The sequence below is a fragment of the Chlorella variabilis genome, assembly GCF_000147415.1.
Source record: "Chlorella variabilis unplaced genomic scaffold CHLNCscaffold_6, whole genome shotgun sequence".
NCBI lineage: Eukaryota > Viridiplantae > Chlorophyta > Trebouxiophyceae > Chlorellales > Chlorellaceae > Chlorella > Chlorella variabilis.
The window spans coordinates 1,288,350-1,308,054 of NW_005435082.1; the positions used below are offsets into that span (position 1 = coordinate 1,288,350).

Consider the following 19,705-nt stretch of genomic DNA (forward strand, 5'->3'; position numbering starts at 1 on the left):
GGGGGGCGCCTGGTGGTGGCGGGGTGAATTTGGCCTGAGTTTGTGTGGATGTGTGTGTGTGTGGTGAGGTGGGTGGCGAGTTGGCTAGAGCCGAGGAGGCAGGCGCGGCTTCTGGCAGCGCTTTGAAGCGGACGGCGCCGCGTCCCGCTCCCCATGCTGCCCTGCCCTGCCCCTGCCCCTGCCTCGCCCCACCGCCCCCCTCCCCTGCCGCCCTGCGCTGCCCCTCCTCCCCTCCCCCCAGATCGCCACTGTGCTGCTGTACCTGGCCGACGTGGAGGAGGGCGGCGAGACGGTGTTCCTGCTGGAGGGCAAGGGCGGGCTGGCCAGGCTGGAGCGCATCGACTACAAGGCTTGCGACACGGGCATCAAGGTGGGGCGGCGGCGGAGTGTGGTGTGTTTTGTGCTGCTAGGTGATGGGGGGATGCGTGCTGTGGTATGCCAATAAATAACACGGCCTATGCCTAAGGCATGCTGCGCCGAGAGGCGGGCTGCTGGGCTTCAAGACCTGATGCTCAGGGAGAAGCTGCTCACGTGCCCGCCCCATGCCGCTGGCCCGCTGCCGCCGCCGCCCGCAGGTGAAGCCGCGCCAGGGCGACGCGCTGCTCTTCTTCAGCGTGTCGGTCAACGGCACCCTGGACAAGCACTCGCTGCACGGCGGCTGCCCCGTGGTGGCCGGGACCAAGTGGGCGATGACCAAGTGGATCAGGAACCGGTGCTTTGGCCTGGGCTGCTGAGGGGGGCCGCGCGGGTTTCATTGTCCCAGGCCTGCGGGCAAGTAGATTGTAAGTTTGTGGCGAGTGAAGTGGCGGCGGGGCGCTGTAATTCTCCAGCCTGGGGGGGTGTAATCCTCCCGCCATCGAGGTTCAGCAGTTCCAGATCCTAGACATGACGTATAGCCATACCCGAGGCAGGCTCGGCCACATCGCCGGCCCTGCCTTCCTGGGGAGCTGTGGCCCGCGGGACAGGTTTCGCCCCTGGCGCACAGCCGGCTTCCTGCTCAGCCGCTTCCACACGCCCGAGTGGCTGGACCAGTGGGTTCTGGCGGCTTTGTGGGGTCACAGCACTTCCCGTCTTTGCCTGCTCTCAATGGTGCTGGAAGATTAGGAGGCACGCCCGCTGCCTGTCCCTCCTCCCACCGCACGTGAAACAGCTTGCATCCACCTGAGCGGTGCTGGAAGTGCCAGCTCTGCCGCCATGTGTCATGTTCTTACAAGCGAAGGATAGATGGAGGAGGGCTGGAGCAGCAGGCCCTCGGCATGAAATGGGAGTCGACAACCACAACTGGCAGTTCTCGGAAGGGCGCAACAAAGAAAGAACCATGAGCCGCACCACGCATACAGGGCGCTGGCGCGGGCAAGGCACGCTGCATAGGCCGGAAGCAGGCCGCCACTCCGGCTGCCGCTGGTGGTGCAGGGCATCAGTCGTCGTACACGCGGCACTGGTCTGCCCCAGGGTCTTCCTCGCACACATCCCGCACCCGCGCCTCCTCCAGAGGGTCGGCGAACGCCGCGCTCTGCTGCACCTTCTCCTTTGCCTTCTCAACCGCCTCTGCCGCCGCCTCCTCCACCGCGGGCGAGCGCTGGCGCGGCGGCGCGGCCGCGGCCACGGCCGCCGCCGCCGCGGGCGGCGTGGTGGCGGCAGCCGCAGCGGCGGCCGCGGCCGCGGCCGCCTGGTCGCCGTCCGCGGCGGCGGCTGCCTGGCTGCGCGCCGCCCACATCTCCCACGCGATGGGCAGCAGGGAAACCACCACAATGCCCAGCACCACCAGGCTGAAATTCTCGTGCACCGCGGGCACGTTGCCAAAGGCAAAGCCGGCGCCTGCAGGCGGTGGGCAGGGCCAGGCAATCAGCGGGGGACCGGCACGCCGCTGCTGCTTCTTCTGATACCAACAGCGCACACTGCCATCAGCCTGCGACCAGGCTGGCGGGCCACACAGCTGCGGCTCATCCGGGAGCGGCTCACCCACGCATATGGCGGTCCAAAGTACCGCCCCCACCACATTGTACAGCCCAAACTGTGCATACGACATCGAGCCCACGCCCGCCACAAAGGGCGCAAAGGTGCGCACGATGGGCACAAAGCGGGCCAGAACGACTGCAGGGCGGCAGCGCAGCAGGGGGAGGGAGGGCGCAGGCGCCGGTGAGGGCCGGCGCCGCACGTCGGGCGAGGGCCCGGGAGGCGAGTGCAGGAGGAGGCATGGGTGGGTTGAGCAGGCCGGGGGGTGCACGAGGCAGGTGGTGGAGGCGGGTTGTGGGTGGGCGTGTGATGGCGAACAGCAGGGAGCGCCAGCTCAGCCCGAGGCCGCCCCCAGCAGCCCGTTGCCAGCTGCCCACGCACCCGTCTTGCCGCCATACTTGGTGTAGAACTCCTCGGTCTTGGCGATGTGCTCCCGCTTGAGCAGCTTGGACTTGAAGGCGGCGGCGCCCAGGTAGTTGCCGACTGCGGTTGGGTGGGGGCAGGGGAGGGGCAGTGCTTCTGTGCGTGAGTAGAAGGCAGCATGACGGAGGACGGGGTGGTGTGCAGGGAGTGGGTGGGAGTGGGGGGAGGGCAGAGCCTCCGCAGCTGCCCAGCACTGCGGCAAGCCAGGCATAGCTTTCATGGCACCAGGGGGCGGGCCAGCTGGAGAGGCGCTCACCAGCGTAGTTGACTGCGTCCCCCAGGGTGGCCGCCACGATGTAGCAGCCCACCAGGGCGCCCAGGTTGAGCTTGCCCAGCGCCGCCAGCGCCCCCGTGGCAAACAGCAGCGAGTCGCCGGGCAGGAAGGGCGTCACCACCAGGCCTGCGGCAGCAGGTGGAGGGCCGGGGAGCGTGTGCATGGAGGGTGCTGGGCGCAGCACTCGGCCCCTGGCTCGGCACAGCAAGCCCTTCAGCGCCGCGCAGGCTGACGGCCCTGTCCCTTCTCGGCAGGGAGGGCGCGACACGCCGGTCCAGTGGCGGCAGCGCCCACCTGTCTCGGCAAACACGATGCCAAAGAGGATGGCGTAGGTGAGCCGCCCGTACTTTACCACAATGTCGCCCAAGTGGACGTCCAGGTGCAGGATGAAGCTCAGGGCGGCTGCACAGCAAGACAGTGGCCGCGGGTGGAGGTGTCCAGGGATCAACGGGGCAAAGGGAGAGGGAGGCAGGGCATGGCTCGAGAAAGCTGAGCTCAGCTCAGGTGCGTGCGGTAAACATGCAGGGCGCACGCAGGCTGTGCTGGCTGGCGGCACAGCTCACATTTCGCAAGGGCCGCCGGGCCGCCGCCGCCGCCCGCGGCAGCGTCGGCGGCGGCTCGAGCCGCAGCAGGCAGCGCGCCTGCCACCGCCAGCGCGGCGCCGCACAACATCAGGCTGCGGAGCATGGCAGGGCTCACGACCCTCCCGAGAAGTGCGGGTAGGGTTGCTGGGCCGGCAGGCTCAGCCTGGCTCGGCGTGCATGGTTGGGAAGGCTGCTGGGGCGCCGAGGCATGAGCAGGGCGCGCCGCTGCCAGTCGCCGGGCGGGAGCCGGCGCCGCGAGGCGGCAGCGCTGAAAGGGCGCGGCGCGGCGTGCGGCGCCCATCAGTGGGGCCGCTGGGGCCACTGCACGCAGGGTGGCCATGCTGCGAGGTTCCAAAGCAGCTGCAAATTAGATGGGGCAGCAGGGAACCTCGGGGCGCCAAGCCTTGCGGAGTCTGTCTGTGATGGGGCGATGATATGTCTGTGTTTCAGAGTGTTTCAGAGCAATTGCTCACCGGTGATGTGGCACTGCACCGCACGCAAAACATGGTGATGTACTCGTGGCCTTCCGCAGCATCAGGCCCTTTCTGCTTCTGGAGGGACCGCCATAGGCGGTGTGGATCAGGTTGCAGGCCCTGAGCGGCTCCGTTCCGTATTCTGTCTGGCCTGGGGTGCACTGTGCCGGAGCTCTGTCACTAGCCCACGATACAAGATACGTCCTATCGGCAGCCCACACGTCGCCGACCAGGCAACCGAGGCCACAACATCAATCTCGGCTCACCGCACTTGCAAAGGCAAGCATGCCCGACTAGACAGTCCGTGCGCACTCTTAGAACAGCCGACTTGGGGCCTTCAGTTGGCCACAGCGCCGGCAGCCCCGTGAAAGAGGGAGCCAGGTCGGCGACCATCACCTTTACCATCACCGCCCGGCGGCGGCGGCTCGGCGCCAGCCACTGCCCTGCTTGTGTCCCGCGTCCTGTCCATCAATTTCCTGGATGCCCCCTGTGTTTGCAGATGGGAGTGCATGCCGACGCAGCCAGCCCCGCTGCACCTGGCGGCGGCGAGGTGCGGTGGGCCAAGGGCATCCAGTCTGGCGCCCGCAAGCACCTCTGGAGCATGGCTTTCCAGGTTCGAGCAGGCGCGGGCTCTGCAGGCTGGGCTGCGCCTAGCGCGGCAAGCCCCAAACCCTCGGTATGCACACCCGTGACCCTCCCCTGGTCCCGCTGCCCCCACACCCGCCCCCCACCACCGCCTGCAGATCCGGGGCAAGCGCCACGCGCTGGCGCTGCGGTGCAGCCAGGCGGAGGCGGCTGTCGCCTACGACCTGGCCGGCTTTTGGAGCCACCGGGCCAAGGGCAACAACCCGCGGGCCTGCACCCGCTACAACTTCCCACGTGAGCGCGCCCCGCCTGCCACAAGCCTGGCCGTGACCACCGTCTCGCGCTGCCTCGGCGGCCCCCTCCCCTCGCCTGCACGCCTGCCGCTGCATCGGGCTCGTCCCTGTTCCCTCCCTCCCTCCCCTCCTGCCTTCATCCACGCCCCGGCCCTCCTCCCCATCCTCCCACCCTCCCTCCTTCCCTCCCCACCCTCGCGCCCGCAGTGGCCTGGTACCCTCGCCGCCTGCTTGAGGAGTTTGGGGCGCTGCCCGACTGGGAGGCCGTCAAGGGCCGGCTGGCTGAGCTGGCGACGGCGGGCACGCTGCGCCAGCTCATCCCCTTTGGTGAGCCGCCCGCTCGATTCGCTGCGCAGCCCGTCCAAACGCAAACTAAGCTTGCCACACCGACCCCGCATGTCGCCAGCCTCCACACCAGCCACGCGCGCCCTGAGCGGTGCCCGCCCCCTGGCTGCGCCGGCGCAGAGGGCGCGGGACGGCGGTACAGCGTCGCTGACGCGGCGTCGTGGCGGCCGCACCAGGCCGCGCAGCTGTGCATCAACGCCCGCGGCGTCCACTTCTACCGCGGCAGGTCGGTGTGCCCCAGTCAACAGTGGGAGACGGAAGCGGGAGGCACAGGTTGCGTGCCGCTGCTCCCCTGCCTGGGCCGAGCCCAAACCCTTGCCACCCCTCCCACCCACACTCCTGATCACCCTTGCTTCGCTACCCTGCGCACCACCTCCGCCGCAGCTGGGTGTGCGTCCCCATGGCGGATGTGGAGTCGTTTGGATCGGTGGGCGGCCTGCTCAATCTCACCTATGTGCTCCCCGACGGCCGGCCGCGGCGGCCCGACGCCACCAGCGCCACCTTCCGCTGCCCCGAGGCGGGGCAGGCGTACTGCGAGCTGCAGGCGGCGGCGGCGGGGCTCCGCGCCGCGGGCCTGCACGCGCCGCGCGACGCCGGCGCGGCCGTGCCGCTGCCGCTGGGCGGCCGCGGGCGCGCCGCGGGGCGCCCGCTGGCCTGGGGTGCGGGCAATAGCGAGGAGGAGGAGGAGGAGGGGGAGGAGGAGCAGGAGGAGCAAGCAGCGATGCTGGACCTCGACTGCCAGCGTGGCGGCGCTCTGCACGCTGTGGTCGATGATGACGACGCCTGCAACCCCAGGTGCGCGCCTGCCGTGGAGGCACCACGAGTGCCAGGAACCGCGCTTGCCCTCCCTCCGCCTGCTCCCCTGCCTGCCCCTGGGTGCACGCTTATGCGCCGACACGGCCCCACGCCATGCACAGCCCCATGCCACCCCATCCAGCCGCCCCCGCCGCTCATCATACACACTTGTCCTGCCTGGCGCCACCCGCAGCCCCGAGGAGCTGGAGCTGCTGGCCGACTTTGCTGACCTGGCGGCCCGCGGCTCGGCAGACCTCAGCAGCCACTCTGCCGCCGCCGCCGCCGCCGGCTCCGGCTCTGGCGCTTCCAACAGCGGCGGTGGGGCCCCTTCTGCCGAACAGCACCAGCAGCAGCAGCAGCAGCAGCAGCAGGATGGCCAGCAGCGCCAGGAGCAGCAGGAGGAGCAGCAGCAGGAGCCGTCTGGCGCCGGCAGCGGCACGGGCGGCGGCGTGAAGCAGGAGGCCGAGCATGCGTCGCCTGTGGGGGGCGCCAGCGTTTCAGCGGGTGTGCAGGCAGCAGAAGCCTCTGCCAACCTTGGCCCTGCTCTGGGCACAGCCGCAGCGGCACCCCGGGCTGAGCCGCAGGCCGCAGCTGCTGCCGCCGCCGCCGACGGCTCCACGCACGGGCCTACCGGCAGCTCCAGCAGCAGCAGGGCCGGCGGCAAGCCCGCAGTCCCAGGCACCGCTGTCGCCGGCCCGCGGGGCAGCAGCGGCGGCGGTGGGGAGGCGGGCAGCCTGCGCGGCAAGCAGCGGCTCGAGGAGGAGGGCGGGGTGGAGGGGGCGCAGGAGCAGAGGGCTGCTGCTGTGGCGGTGCTGGGCGAGGTCCATCCGCCTGTGCGCAAGAAGCGCAGGCGGCGGCGCGCCGACTCCCCACTTGAGGCGCAGCAGCTGAGCGCGCAGCAGCAGCAGCTGCTGCTGGCTGCCCAGCGGCAGCACCAGGCGCAGATGATGCAGCTGATGGGCATGGGGGTGGGCATGCCGCAGTTGGTGCCCCTGGCCGCCATGCCGCCGGCTGTGGCGGCGGCCATGCGGCAGCAGCAGGCTGCGGGCATGTTGCAAGTCCCCTGCTTCCCCTTTGCGCACCCAGGCATGGCCTGCATGGTGCCGATGATGGCAGCGCCCGTCGTGCTGACCCCCGCCATGGCAGCAGCCATGCAGGCGCACGCGGCGGCGGCGGCGGCGGCGGCGCGCCAGGCCCAGGCAGCCGCGGCGGATCCGGCCGGCGCTGGCGCCGCGGGCGCCCCGGCCAGCGTGAGCCCTGCCGCCGCCTGACCCGGCTCTCGGCCGGGAGCAGCTGCGCTATGCGCTCGGTACTCTGAAGCTGGGGTGGTGATTCAGCAAGCTGGTGCAAGCTGTCTATCAATCGCTGGATAAAAAAACATGATGATTACATATTTCTTGCCAGTTCCTTTTCTGTTGGCGCCGCACCTGCCGCTCCTGCTGGCTGCGCCCCAACCAATTTTGCTGACCCGCGTCGCTTTTTTCCTGCGCCGCATTTTGCATTTGTTTTGCACTCTTGAATGCGCTACCAGCTGTGCTGCCACTCTTCTTTGCAACCCTTGGGCTTTTCTATTCACCACTGCCAAATTGCAACCGAAAAATGAGCAGCAGCAAAGCTGGAACGGCATCTGTACTGGCGGCCGGCAGTTGTGTACCGCTGTGCCTGTGAGATCTCCACCCTTTGGAGGGCGCGTTATGAGATGTACCCCAGCCATCGCGCAACTCCTGCACACCTAACCGCTCCTAAAGCCGGAGCATACTGACTTGCCGCAGCGCCACATTTTCTTGCACGGCCTCTGACGCCTGGCTGTGCCCCCCGTCCACTTGTCTCAGACCCAGAGATCTCGGTGCGATCGTTGCCGCTGTGGATGCGCCCAGCTGCGCGTGTCTTGGCGGCAGATGTGGCTGCCCCGCCACTGCCGCGCTGGCACTTGTTCTAGCAGTGGCAGCCCGTCTTGCAGCCTTGCCTGAAGGCCCATGCACTTGCTGCTGCTGGTTATGCAGGAGCTGCGGCGTCCCTCTCAACTCTCACTCTTACCAGAGTGGACTGGCAGCGCTTCGCTGAACGCCGGAGGACTGCGCCCTGCGGGGTGCCCCCGTGCCTGTGATGCCGGCCAGCGCGACAGAGGTCCAGTTTGTTACATGGGTGCGGCCTGTGGCTAATTAAGCCATGGTCCACCGACCAGGTCGGTACGCTGCCGGCTTGGGTGGCGGGGGGACGCTGGGCGCTGCTTGCGCCTCGCCTGTCAAAGCTGGCTGCCTGCCGGAGCGGCTGCCTCACCCTGCGGCCAGCGGCGCCATCGCTGCCCCGCCTGTGACCGCTGCCCTGCAGATGGCACCAAGCCGCACCAGGCACACTCGCGCCTGCTGCCACTGCTGCTGGCCTCCTCGCTGCCGGCAGCGCTGCTGTGGCTGTGGCTGCGCGTTGGAGCCGGGGCCTGCTCGGTGCGTCAGTCGCCAGCACAGGCGGCCCTGCTGGCTCCCCCTGCTTGCTGGCTGGCTGTGGCTGCGGCTATGGACGCCACCATTGGGGCTGCTCGCGTGAGCCTTACCTGTCGCCCTCCCCAGCAACAATGCAGGCACACGTGACGCGGCTCAGCAGCGGCGGAGGGTGGCCAGTGACTGGGGACACCGTGCACGTGCTGTTCACATCCAACGGCAGCCCCTATGTCAACTACCAGGCAAGGCACCGCCAGGGCGCTGGCATCGCTGGCCACCAGCAGCAGCCGGGGCCGGCGCGGCACCGGCGGCGCTGTGGACGGCCTCGCCAGCGCGCCTCCCTATCAACCTTCACCCCAACCCCCACACCACCACCACCACCACCAGCACCACCCTCTCACACACTGCGCCTGCCCCCTCGTCCTGCTGCCGCTCTGGCCGTACCGCAGACTCTGGCGCTGTACGGCACGTACCGCCTGGCCCAGCGCATGCGTCCCGGCGGGGACAAGATGGTCGCCTTCACCCGCATCCTGCACCGCACAACAGACGATGCGCTGTCGCCCTGCGTGCCCACCTTCCGAGCAGACCCGCTGCACCCGGGTGCGCTGCGTGGGCTGGCGCCGGGGCGGGAGCACGGACGGGGCGGCGATGGCGGGCGGGCCTGGGGTTGCCTGCCGCCTGCTGCCTGCTTGCTTGCTGCCGGCCAAGCGCCCGGCCAGCGGGTGCCGGCTTCTGCTGCGTGTGGTGGGCCCAGCGCTGAGTGCTGCGCGCCTCCCGGCTGGTGCCCACCCGCCGGGCGCGCCCACGCTGTCGCAGGGTGCGACGGCGGCGTGCCAGGGAGGTCAGGGCGGTGCCGGTATGTCGTGGCGGACCGCCCCGGCGCGGTGCGCCAGTTCTTTCAGGCAGCCCAGCTGGACCCGACGCTGATCAAGGTGCGGGGTGCAAGGCCGCTTGCAGGCCTTTCCCCGGTTGGGGCAGCTGCTGGAGTGAGCTGGGCTGGCCGTGCTTTCCAGCCCGCCCTCGAGCCCCTGCACGCCCCGCGCCGGCATGCCTCGCAGCCCGGCCGGCAGCCGGCCCCCTGCCCACCGCTGCCGTACCGCTGTACTGCCACTGCCACTGTACCACCTCCATGGTACCGCAGGGCGCCTGGGCGTACCTCATAGAGACCGACTTCCTGTTTGTGAAGCCAGTGCTGGCGCCGGGCCCTGCGGAGTCGTCGGTTCGCTCCCTGGGCTTCTGGTACTCGTACGTGTATGCAGACGCCAAGGTTTTCAAGGTGGGTGGTGGCTGGTGGCTGGGTGGCTGGGCGAGAGTGTGGGTGGGAGGTGGCGAGGCTGTGGTGTTGCCACACACACATGTGTGGAGGGGTGGAGGGGTGCGGTCGGGGCGGCGCGGCGCATTCGCTGAAGGCGAGCGGGCGCCCCTCCCCGAGCCGCCTGCGCCGCCCGCCGCCCACCCCCTCGCCCGCCCGCCCGCAGAGCTTCATGCCGCGCTTCTACCCGCCGGGCCTGGGCCCGCTGTCGGAGGTGCCGCGCACGGGGCCCTCACCTGTGATGGCTCGTGTGGCCGAGTGGCTGCGGGTGCTGCCCCGCTGGGAAGCTTACTCAGCACAGGTGCGGCGGCGCCTGCCGGCGGCAGCGGGCCAGAACCCTCCTTCAGCCAGCCAGCCGCCGCACCTCGCGGCCTGCCGGCGTGGCCTGCGCGGTCCGTTCCTTGCATCCGCCCTCCCCAGCTGCCGCCCCCCCTGACCTGTTTGCCCAGCCGCCTTCCTGCCGCCGCATGCCACCTCTTTGCCCGCCCGTCTGCACACACTCACCCGCCACACGCTCCTCTGCCCGGCTGCCTGCCGGCGGCGCAGATAGAGGCGGACGCGGAGGCCTCCAAGCGGCTGGGCTGGGTGCGGGAGATGTATGCCTTCTCGCTGGCGGTGGCGGTGGAGCGGCTGGATCTGGATCTGGGGCAGAGCGGCAACAGCACCCTCATCATTCAGCCGCCAGTGGACCTGCGCCTGGGCAGGGCCACGCAGGTGGGGGGCGCCGCCTGCGCTGCCACAGAGCCGCCTGCGCTGCTCCAGAGCCGCCCGGCTGCTCGCGCCGCCCTGGCCTCTGCTGCCGGACCCCAGCCCCTTGCCCCCCAGCCGCCCCCCACCTCCCAACCCCGCCCGCCTGTGCCGCGCCCGGCGAGCTGCCCCCCGCTGCCCTGGCACGCCCCCCCGGCGGCGCCGCCGCGCGCAGCTCTTCTGCCGCTGCCGCTCTTCTGTGCCCTGGCCGGGCCGTCTCCTGCCTCCAACCCCCGCGGCGCCGCAGACCCTCTATCTGACCTGGGCCCCAGCCTGAGCAGTACAACCATGCTGTACCGCAGATCCACTACACCTGGGGCCCCAAGCTGAAGGAGGGGGGGAACGACACCGAGTTCTGGCGCTTTGAGAAGCGGGACTGGACGCAGCAGCGGTTCGAGGACACGGTGGGGGCTGGGGAGGCAGAGAGAAGCCACCGCTCTGAAGCCGCCGCTGCTTGCCGCAGCCGCTGCTGCGCAAGCCGTGCTCCCTGCGCTCCCTGCGCCGAGTGCTGCTGGTGGGTGCGCGCCCTGCACCTGCGCTGCTGCCACCTGGTGCCTGCACCCCGTCCCCCCTGCAGGCGCCCCCGGTGCCGCTGCCGCCGCCGTGGCACCCCGGCTGGCGCACGCCATCGGCGCGTGTGGGTCGCAAGGGGGCCCCCACCTCCCAGGAGGACTACGAGCTCATACTGCTGGAGGTGAACACATTCAACAGGGGGCTGGAGGAGGTGGGCGGGTCGCAGTGGAGGGAGGTGCTGGGCAGGGAGGCGGCGGCGGCGGCGGCGGTTGCGCGGAAGAAGCGGGGCGGCGGTTGAGCCCGCTGGCGGCTGAGCGCGAAGCTGCTTGAGTTTGACCAAACTTGCCTCTGTGCTGCCTTAACACTTTTGAAGTGGTTAAGCGCACGCCGGCTGCGCGAGAGTGCCGGGCAGGCGAGAGGGTGGTACCGTGCGAAGCGGGAGCACAACTGCCAGAAACAACTTTGCTGATGAGCTCCCCTGGCTGACTTCACAGTCATACGCACCTCGGGCAGCCCTTCTCGCGCCAGTGCCTGCTCACAGCCACCCCTCAGCCACGATGGTGTGCCGCTCCCTCCTCCTGCTGGTCGCCCTGCTGGCCGTGGGCTCTGGAATGGGCGCGAGGTGAGTTGCCTGGGCGCAGGCGGGCCTGGCGGGGCGTCTGAACGGGCTGGCGTGCGTCTGAACGTGCATAGCAGCGGCGGCGGCGGCGGCGGAGGGAGTCGGGGAGGCATCTTGGCCGCCTGCCCAGCGGCTTCACGCCCCTTTGCACATCTTGCTTTCCCTCTTCTCCTACAGGGCTACCTCGTCTTACAGTGAGCACACGCCCACCCTGCTCAGCCGCCAGCAGCGTCACCCCCTGCCAAAGTCCAGCCTCCTCCTCAGCATGCTGCCCTGGCCCGCGCGCAGCGCTCATGCGCTCATGCTGCCGCTCGTGCCGCCCCTCTGCCCGCAGGCCGCAAGCTGCTTCAGACCGAGGCTGTGTGCTGCCTGATCGACAACGGCGACGGGCAGCGTGCCCAGTGCAACCAGGAGCGCCCCAACCAGCAGCGGGGCAACACGCGTCAGGAAGGGCTGGTCAACATGCAGGGCGTGTTTGTCAACGTCGGCTGCATCCAGGTGTGGGCAGGGCCATCCGCGGGGCTGATGACCGCTGCCACAGCCAGTTGCCACCTCTCAGGCAGATGGAAAGAGAGTCGACCTGGCATGGCTTTCACTCCCCAGCTGGCTTCCCGCTCCCACAACCTGATACTCCTTTCCCGTGTGCCTCCCTCTGCAGGTGCTGGCGACAGTGGATGCCTGCGTTCAGATCGGCGCCCTCATCGGCCAAGGTTACTGTGTCCCAGGAGGCCAGTCCACGGCCAACCCCGCCCTGCTGACCGACACCGCCGGCGTGGACACCTCGCTGCTGCTGGACCCCAGCGTCCTGACGGGGCGCGGCCGCCGCCGCACCCCCCCGCCACCACCACAGCGCCCACCACCACCGCCACTGCTCCCACCACCACCGCCACTGCTCCCGCCAGCACCACCGCTCCTGCCGAGGGCACCGAAACCACCGCACCAACAGAGGACACCACCGGGGGCACCGCACCGACCGAGACTGGCGCCAGCACCGAGCCGTGATGAGCAGCGCCCCATTCGCTGCTTGCTTTGCGATTTCGCTTTCGTGCCAGTCTGCTGCATTTCGTATGTGACAGCCCTTGAACCTCCGTGCACTTGCACTGTCACGAACCTCACTGCATGCCTCGACAGCTGCCCTCCATCTGGCTGCGTTGCCCCACTCTGCATGCTGACCTGCTTCACCGATAGTGTGCTGACCCCCGAATGCTACTGCACTTCACGGTACCAAGTCCGAGGGCCTGCATGAACCCCTGTAAGTAAGCTCGCATCACCAGGTGTGAGACAGGAGAGTCTGCCATGCTGGCGCCCGTTGGCGGCAGGGTCCCGCCGCGCTGTGGTCGGTCCCGCCGTGCTGTGCTCCAACCGGACGCGGCTGCCCTCTTCTTGCTTGCCGCAGCCTCCATGCACCTTGTTCCGAAGTCTTTACGCGCTCCGACTGCCCAAGGTCACCCTTGGGGTTTTGAGCCCGCCATCCCATCCTGCGTTTCACTCCACCGCGCACCCCTCACCGATGCCCGCCGTGTCCGGGGAGGAGCAGCCCGGCTCAGTGCAGGCGCAACAGAGCGGCCGCGCCGATGCCGAGCAAGCCGCCGCCGCTGCCGCCGCCGAGCAGCAGCGGAGCCGCTGCGCCGACTTTGCCTTCCTGCGAGAGCTGGGCCGGGGTGCCTGGGGCACGGTCTACGTGGCCCGCCGCCAGCAGGACGGACAGCTGTATGCGGTCAAGGCTGTGGAGCTGCAGGGGCTGAGCCGCAGGGACCAGCTGGCGGCGGTGGCCGAGGCGCAGGCGAGCGCGCCTGGGCGAGGGACGCCAGCCGCCTGCCGGCACGCTGCCATATTGCTCCCATGCCTGTCTGGCTGCGCTTGTTCCCTCGCCTGGCTCACTGCGCTCTGCCCAGCAGAGGCAGGCTCCCACAGCTGCTCAACACCCTCATCACCACCACCACCACCGCCGGCGCCGAGCTCTCCCCCTGCCTCCTCCCGCAGGTCCTTTCCAGCCTGGACAGCCCCCACATCGTCAAGTACTACGACTCCTACCTGCACGGCGGCCAGCTGCACATCGTGCAGGAGCTGTGCGGCGGCGGCAGCCTGCACGCCGCCATCCGCCGCGCGCGGCGCCCGCTCCCCGAGGACGCCATCTGGCGTGTGCTGCTGCACACCGCCCTGGCCCTGCACCACATGCACAGCAGGTGAAGGGGCGGGCGCTGCCGTGCCGGCAGGTGCTGTGGTGCCCTCCCGCCTCCTGTGCCTGTCATGCCGCCGTCCACGCCCACCACCCGCTCTGCGCTCCATGCCTCAAGCCTGCTGCTTGCTGCTGCCCGCCTGGCGCAGGCGCATGCTTCACCGTGACGTGAAGACGATGAACATCTTTCTGAGCACGCCCCTGGACCAGCAGGGCGGCCAGCAGCAGCAGCGGTTCAAGCTGGGGGATGTGGGTGTCAGCAAGGTGGGTGGGGCAGCCAACAGCCTGGTTCAACATCCTGGTTGGCCAACGCCTGCCTCGACGCCTTTCCTTCCGCTTGTGCACGCCTGCAATCTGCATGCGTGTGCATGCTGTGCAGCTGCACTGGTTTTTCAGCATGCAGCTGCATGGCAGGGGGCTGCCAGCCACAGGCAGGCGGCGGCGGGCATCCGCGCCGCCCACCTCACGCCGCATCTCCCGCCGCCCCGCGCTGCAGGTGCTGGAGGAGGGGCGCAGCCACGCCAGCACCCTCATCGGCACGCCCTACTACCTCAGCCCCGAGCTGGCGCAGGTGGGGGGGCCGAGGAGCTTCCCCGCGCCTGGCTGGGGCAGCGCAAGGACGTCTCATGCATGTGACGCCGTGAGAGCGAGAGCATCTGCGCCCGGGGCCAGAAACAGACAGTCTGCTGCACACCAGGTGCCGACAGCTGAGCCGCCCTGCCGCCGGTCCGCCGGCCCGCCCACCCATGTGCCTGCAGGAGCTGCCCTACGGCCCCCCCAGTGACATGTGGGCGCTGGGCGTGGTGCTGTACGAGTGCGCCACGCTGAGGCAGCCCTTTGACGGCAGGTCGCAGGTGGGCGTGGGGCAGGTGGCACAGCATTGTGGACGCTGTGCGTTGCTTGTGTTCTCATGAGTGGTTATGTGTTGCCCAGCCTGGCACAGCTGGCCGCCTACCCTGCCACGCCCATGTGCATCCCCTGCCTGCACGGCTCCCCCTCCCCGCAAACTCCACACGCATAACTCTGCCGCGTGCCGCGCGCCTGCCCGCAGGCCAGCCTGATCATGAAGATTCTGCGGGGCCGCTACGAGCCTGTGGTGGGCCTGAGCGCAGACCTCACCGCCATCATCCACCGCCTCCTCAGCCAGGCGGCGGCTCGCCGACCCAGCGCCGACACACTGCTGGGCCTCCCCGCCGTGCGTGCCAGGGCGGCGGAGCTGGGCATAGAGCTGCCCGCGGGGGTTGGGGCTGCCGCTGCGGCGGATGGCGGCGTGGAGCGGCGGCGCACGCCGCCGCGCACGCTGCAGGCACAGGCCTCGCTGCGGCGCGCCACCTGCCCCGGCACGCCGCCGCCAGAGGAGCAGGCGGCGGCGGCGGCGGCGCCCGTCGCGCAGCGCAGGGTCAGCAGGGGGAGCGCGGCGCTGGCGGAGGCTGCGGCGGCGCCGCCGGCGGCTGCCAGGCCCCAGCCTCAGGCTCTCCCTGAGCGCGCGCCTGCCGTGGGCGAGCGGCGCAAGCCGCCGCTGCCGCCGAGCGCCGTACCGCTGAGGCGGCGCACGGTGCAGAGCGATGCCGCCAGGCAGGGCAGCCCCGCCGCACCACCAGCAGCAGTCCCAAAGGCAGCACCCGCACACGTGCAGCCGGCTGCTGAGCAACCCGCGCTGGCTGCCGCTGCCCCGGCCACGCAAACTGCCGCCGGCGCTGGCGGCAGCCCGGCATGCAGTGGCGGCGCGGCTGCGCCCGCCTCGCCCCCACGCCGCCAATCCCACTTCAGCGTCCAGCAGCACCTGGAGCAGATGAGCGGCGCCGCGCGGCAGTGGCTGGCGGCGCAGCAGCGCGGCAGCGCCGGCGGCGGCGGCGAGAGCAGCGCCGAGGTGCAGCGCAGCGCCAAGTCTGACAGCAGCCTGCTGGCGCTGCGCAAGCCGGGCGGCGATGGTGGCGGCGGCGGCGAGGGAGGCGCGGCAGGCGTGGCGGCTGGCAGCAACGAGCTGGCAGCCGAGTCCCAGGCGCAGCAAGACCGTGACGGCAAGCAGGCCGCGCTGCTGCGGCTCAGGCAGCGCTGCGTGGCCCTGCTAGGCTCGGAGGCGCTGTTCCAGGAGCTGCATGCGCTGGCCAGGGCGGCCGTGGACGCAGACGGCGGCAGCGCCGGCGGCACGCTGGCGGCCTTCAGCGGCCAGCTGTTTGAGCGGCTGGGGTACAGCGGGCATGCGGCAGAGGCGCTGCACCTTCTGCTCAAGATGCTGTACCACGAGGGCTGATGCCCTCCTCTCGCAGATGTGTCATTAGTTGTATTCTGCCATGCTTTGCTTTGGATATGGCGGCAGGCTGTCGGCGCTCGGCGGGGGCAGCTGTCGCGCCGCTGCACAACCCGCTTTCCCTGCCTGAGTTCAGCGTACTTGAGTGCCGTTGTTTCATTTAGACGTGTATTCCCCAATCATGTACCTCGCAAGCCCTTGCATGGAAAGGTGGCGTTCAAATCGCAGGTCCCATGCAGGGCAATACAGGCTGTTGTGGAGCAGCGCCTCTAGCACCAGCCCACCCCTTTCGCTGAAAGCTATTCCCCGGTCTTTTCACGGGTCTCTCTGAGCTCGCAGACGCACAACGAGGCCTGCACGATCACCGCCTCGCTCTGTCAGACCCAGCGAGCGCTGCCCAAGACACGGAATGAGGCGCCCTGCCTGCCTGCCAGCCGCCCTGGCTGCCCTGCTGCTGCTGCTGAGCGCGGGGAGCTGCGCAGGCGGGCCCCTGCAAGGGGGCGACTGGGTAGCAGGCGTGGCTGTCCCCTACGGCGGGCCCCAGGATGGCAAGGACCCTCACGTCGCCTCTGGAGGCCTGCTGGAGGGCAGCTGCGGTGCGCTGGGCCAGGCGGGGCAAGGGGCGGGAGCGGCCGCGGCCGCCGCCTGTGGCCCTTGCGCAGCCGCTTGGCAGCCTCCCCCGCTAGCCGCCTCGCACGCCTCATGTGCATCTGCTTCTTGCCCCCTTCTCATGCAGGCTATGGCGAGCTGGGGCCTCAGGAGTGGCCATACTGGTCGGCGGTGGCGGTGGCCCCGACCCATCCGATCGCCGCCACGGCCGGCCGCAGCCCGCTGCTGGGCTGCGGCGCGTGCATCGAGGTCCAGTGCGACGCGCGCCCCGGGAGCGAGGTGCGTTCAAACGCAAGTCGCGGGCAAGGCAGGAGCGCCATCTGCCGGATGCCTCCATGCTGCCGAGGGGCGTGGCAATCATCCGCTCGCCGCCCCTCTCACCACCGCTCCCTGCCCCGCCCGCCGCCTGCGCCGCCGCAGGCCCGCTGCCCCGACAGCGCCAACGCGACCAGCCTGGTGGCCCTCGTCACCGACACCTGCGGCGACTGCGGCCCCAGCAAGGCAAGCGCGCGGCCTTGGCGCCCGGGCGCGGGGAGGGCAGCAGGCACCACCCGCTCACCACCCTTTTGCCCCCCTTTACCTGCCCACTCTCTCCCTCTGCCCACCCACCCCCAGCAGGTCACCCTGCACTACCTGGCCTTCCAGCAGAAGCTGGCCAGCCCGGACCAAGGCGAGGTGGGCATCCGCTGGCGCCAGGTGGAGTGCCCCGTGCCCGGCGGCATCGCCGTCGACATCGACACCTACCGCGCCGCAGGTGGGAAGGGCGGGGGCGCGTGCCCGGCAGAGCAGAAGGGAGGTTGCAGCTGTGCGCCGTGCACGGCACCGAGGCGAACCACCCATCCACACACATCTCGCCAGCGCCCCTGCTTCTGATGCCCTGCGCGCCCGCCTCGTCCATCCTCCTGCTGCCGCTGCCGCAGCCGGCGGCTACCTGCGGCTGTCGCTGGAGAATGTGGCCGGCTCTGGCGCCATCCGCAGCGTGGAGCTGCGCAAGTCTCCCCTCGCGGTGAGAGCGGCCCGCCGGCTGGCTGGCAGGGAGGGCTGGGAGGGCCTGCGACCCGCCTGCGCCTCTACCTGCCACCCACATCTCCGCCGCCCGCAGCCGCGTGGCGATCCACCTGCTTGACTGCCTGCCTGCCCCTCCATGCTGCGCACCCCCGCAGGGCGACCGCCTGAGCCTTGCTGGCACCACCTGGGCCAAGATGAGCAACAGCTGGGGAGCCAAGTGGGAGCTGAGGTGGGTGGCCGGGGCAGGGGCAGCGGGGGGAAGGCTGGAAGCGGGGAGACCAGCCGCAGCCTGCCAGCGGCCCACGCCTGTGCGCATTCCTGCTGCCGCCGTCGCTCATCCGTTGGAGGAGCCCTCCATGCCCTGCCCCTGCCCCGCAGCGGCCTGCCCGACACCCCGCTCGACATGCGCATCACGTCTGACAGCGGCGAGGCGCTGGTGGCCAGGTGGGTGCTTGCCCTCGCGGCCGCTGGGCCGCGGGTGCTTTCCCTGGTGCGCCCCTGCCCTGCCGAGCCAGCTCAGCCATGCACATGAGCCACTGGAGAGCGCTGCGCAATGCACCGCCGTGTGCCCGCTGCTCTCCCGCCCTCTGCAGGGAGGCGATCACCGAGGCCAGCGTCACCGGCAGGGTCTCCCTGCCAGTCCAGTTTGGCACGTCGGGTGCGCCTGCGCTGGGTGCTGGCCCGGGCCCCGCCAAGCCGCTCAGCGGCGAGGCGCTGCTCCTGCAGATGCAGTACCTGATCCCTGCCCAGCCCGGCCCTGCCTCGCTGCCTGCGCCAGCTGACGCCGCGGGCGCGGGGCTGCCGATGGCCTCTGCCGCCGGCCTGCTGGCACCGGCTGCCGGCCAGCCCGCGCCTGATGGCCGCTGAGGCCCACCGATCCCTCGGGGCAGCAACATTTCTCTGGCACTACATTCATCCCCCATCTAGTTCGAACTTCGCATTGCCTGCTTTCAAGAACTCCCATTCGCTTCGGATTGCTCGCCTGCAACGCGAGCGGGGCCTGTAAGGTGTGCTGCAGCGCCCCCTCGCGTTGCACTCATGTAACGCACGAGCCGGGCGCTGCACACACCTTACAGCCTCCAAGGGGCAGGGAGCAGAAAGCGCCGCCCTGGCAAAGCTGGCCGCCGCAGCTGCCCCGCCCGTGACCGCCTGCCTCCCTGCTGCCGCAGAGGGTGCCGGCGTCAGGGAGGGCCTCACCACCGCCGCCATCGCCCCCTCGGCGACTCTCACCTGCAACGAGACAATCCTGGACTTCCTGCAGTCCCGCCCCGACCTCAGCACCCTGCTCACCCACCTGGAGACCGCAGGCAAGCAGGCGGCGGGGCCAGGGAGCTGGCTGCCTCTGGCGATGCATGGAGCGCATGCCTGCGGATGCACCGCCACGGCAGCACGGCGCCTGGAGTGGGGCCAGCAGGCGTGCAGCGCCAGGCTCGCCCCCCCGCCCGCCTCGCCTCGCCTACCGGCCTGCCCCCCGCCGCTGCGTGCAGGGGTGGCGCCGCTGCTCAACGACAGCGCCGCCACCATCACGCTGTTTGCCCCCACCAATGATGCCTGGGCCCAGGTGCAGGCGGGCCTTGTGGACCTGCGGGACATCGAGGTGCTGCAGCAGGTGCTGACGTTCCTGGTGGCGCAGGTGGGCCTCCATGTGGGCTGGAGCGGCAGACAGGGTGGGCGAGCAGGGTGCCGTGAGAGCCACGCCATGCCCAGCGCCTCGGCGGCAGCGCAGGGCGCATGGTGCTTCGGCGGCGAGCGGCAGGGCAGGCATGCTGCGCCCACACATGCGCGCCCCGAGCACTAGTCCCTGCCGCCCTGCCCCGGCCTGCCTCAGTTTCACTTTCTGACCGTCTGCAGGGCCAGGTGACGATGCCTAGGGTGGACCAGCTGCTGCCCGAGGACCTGGCCAGCGGCGGTGTCAGCCTGGCTGTGGACACCCTCCACGGCGCCACGCTGCACGTGAGGCGCAGGGGAGGGGCCTGGAGGCAGGGCGCCGCCTCTGCCCCCGGGCTGCTGCTTGCGGCGCTGTGGCGGCCAGGCCCCGGCAAACACCCGCGCCTGCTGCATACCAGGGCACAGCCAGCCTGCGCCCCTGCCCGCCCACTCCCCGCCGCCCCCAGCCCTTGCCGATGCCCCGCCCGACCCGCAGGTGTTTGCCGGCATGGGCGGCATCGCGGTGCGCGACGGCTCCTCGCTGACCCCCGACGCCATCGTCGTCTCCGCCAACAACATGGTCTGCTCCTCGGTCGTCAACGTGCTGACCAGCGCGGTGCCGATGCCCTTTGCCTGATGGGGGGGGGGGGGGGT

At 70.4% G+C, this 19,705-nt stretch overlaps 6 protein-coding genes across 6 annotated transcripts in view; 5 read left to right on the forward strand and 1 right to left on the reverse strand.

Moving 5' to 3' along the window:
• Nucleotides 1-734, forward strand: part of CHLNCDRAFT_143796 (hypothetical protein) — a gene marked incomplete at both ends in the record, with an annotated part of 2,560 nt that extends 1,826 nt beyond the window's left edge. The window contains 2 exons of the mRNA XM_005849096.1: nt 242-370; nt 576-734. Coding sequence (XP_005849158.1) covers nt 242-370; nt 576-734 — 288 coding nt within the window. The remainder of the gene's footprint in view (nt 1-241; nt 371-575) is intronic.
• A 992-nt stretch (nt 735-1,726) lies between these two features.
• On the reverse strand, nt 1,727-3,050 carry CHLNCDRAFT_12433 (hypothetical protein; the record flags this gene model as incomplete). The annotated part of the gene is made up of 5 exons (XM_005849298.1): nt 1,727-1,818; nt 1,963-2,094; nt 2,338-2,439; nt 2,636-2,779; nt 2,948-3,050. Coding segments are annotated over 5 exons (573 nt in total), but the record flags the coding sequence as incomplete, so codon positions are not given.
• Nucleotides 3,051-7,897: 4,847 nt separating this feature from the next.
• Nucleotides 7,898-11,036, forward strand: CHLNCDRAFT_143799 (hypothetical protein; the record flags this gene model as incomplete). The annotated part of the gene is made up of 9 exons (XM_005849097.1): nt 7,898-7,913; nt 8,060-8,172; nt 8,616-8,766; nt 8,983-9,098; nt 9,308-9,442; nt 9,645-9,779; nt 10,025-10,192; nt 10,528-10,629; nt 10,803-11,036. The coding sequence occupies 9 exons, from the start codon at nt 7,898-7,900 to the stop codon at nt 11,034-11,036; spliced, it is 1,170 nt and encodes a 389-aa protein (XP_005849159.1).
• A 1,963-nt stretch (nt 11,037-12,999) lies between these two features.
• Nucleotides 13,000-14,719, forward strand: CHLNCDRAFT_11072 (hypothetical protein; the record flags this gene model as incomplete). Its single annotated transcript, XM_005849098.1, has 6 exons — nt 13,000-13,125; nt 13,341-13,543; nt 13,686-13,800; nt 14,033-14,107; nt 14,295-14,390; nt 14,588-14,719. Coding segments are annotated over 6 exons (747 nt in total), but the record flags the coding sequence as incomplete, so codon positions are not given.
• A 1,477-nt stretch (nt 14,720-16,196) lies between these two features.
• CHLNCDRAFT_143802 (hypothetical protein) lies at nt 16,197-18,271 on the forward strand (the record flags this gene model as incomplete). The annotated part of the gene is made up of 8 exons (XM_005849099.1): nt 16,197-16,383; nt 16,524-16,675; nt 16,817-16,852; nt 17,015-17,150; nt 17,317-17,402; nt 17,560-17,633; nt 17,783-17,848; nt 17,998-18,271. 8 exons carry the CDS (start codon nt 16,197-16,199, stop codon nt 18,269-18,271), a joined length of 1,011 nt encoding a protein of 336 aa, XP_005849161.1.
• A 485-nt stretch (nt 18,272-18,756) lies between these two features.
• CHLNCDRAFT_143803 (hypothetical protein) lies at nt 18,757-19,688 on the forward strand (the record flags this gene model as incomplete). Its single annotated transcript, XM_005849100.1, has 4 exons — nt 18,757-18,805; nt 18,892-19,037; nt 19,256-19,357; nt 19,548-19,688. The coding sequence occupies 4 exons, from the start codon at nt 18,757-18,759 to the stop codon at nt 19,686-19,688; spliced, it is 438 nt and encodes a 145-aa protein (XP_005849162.1).
• Between the last annotated feature and the right edge of the window lie 17 nt (nt 19,689-19,705).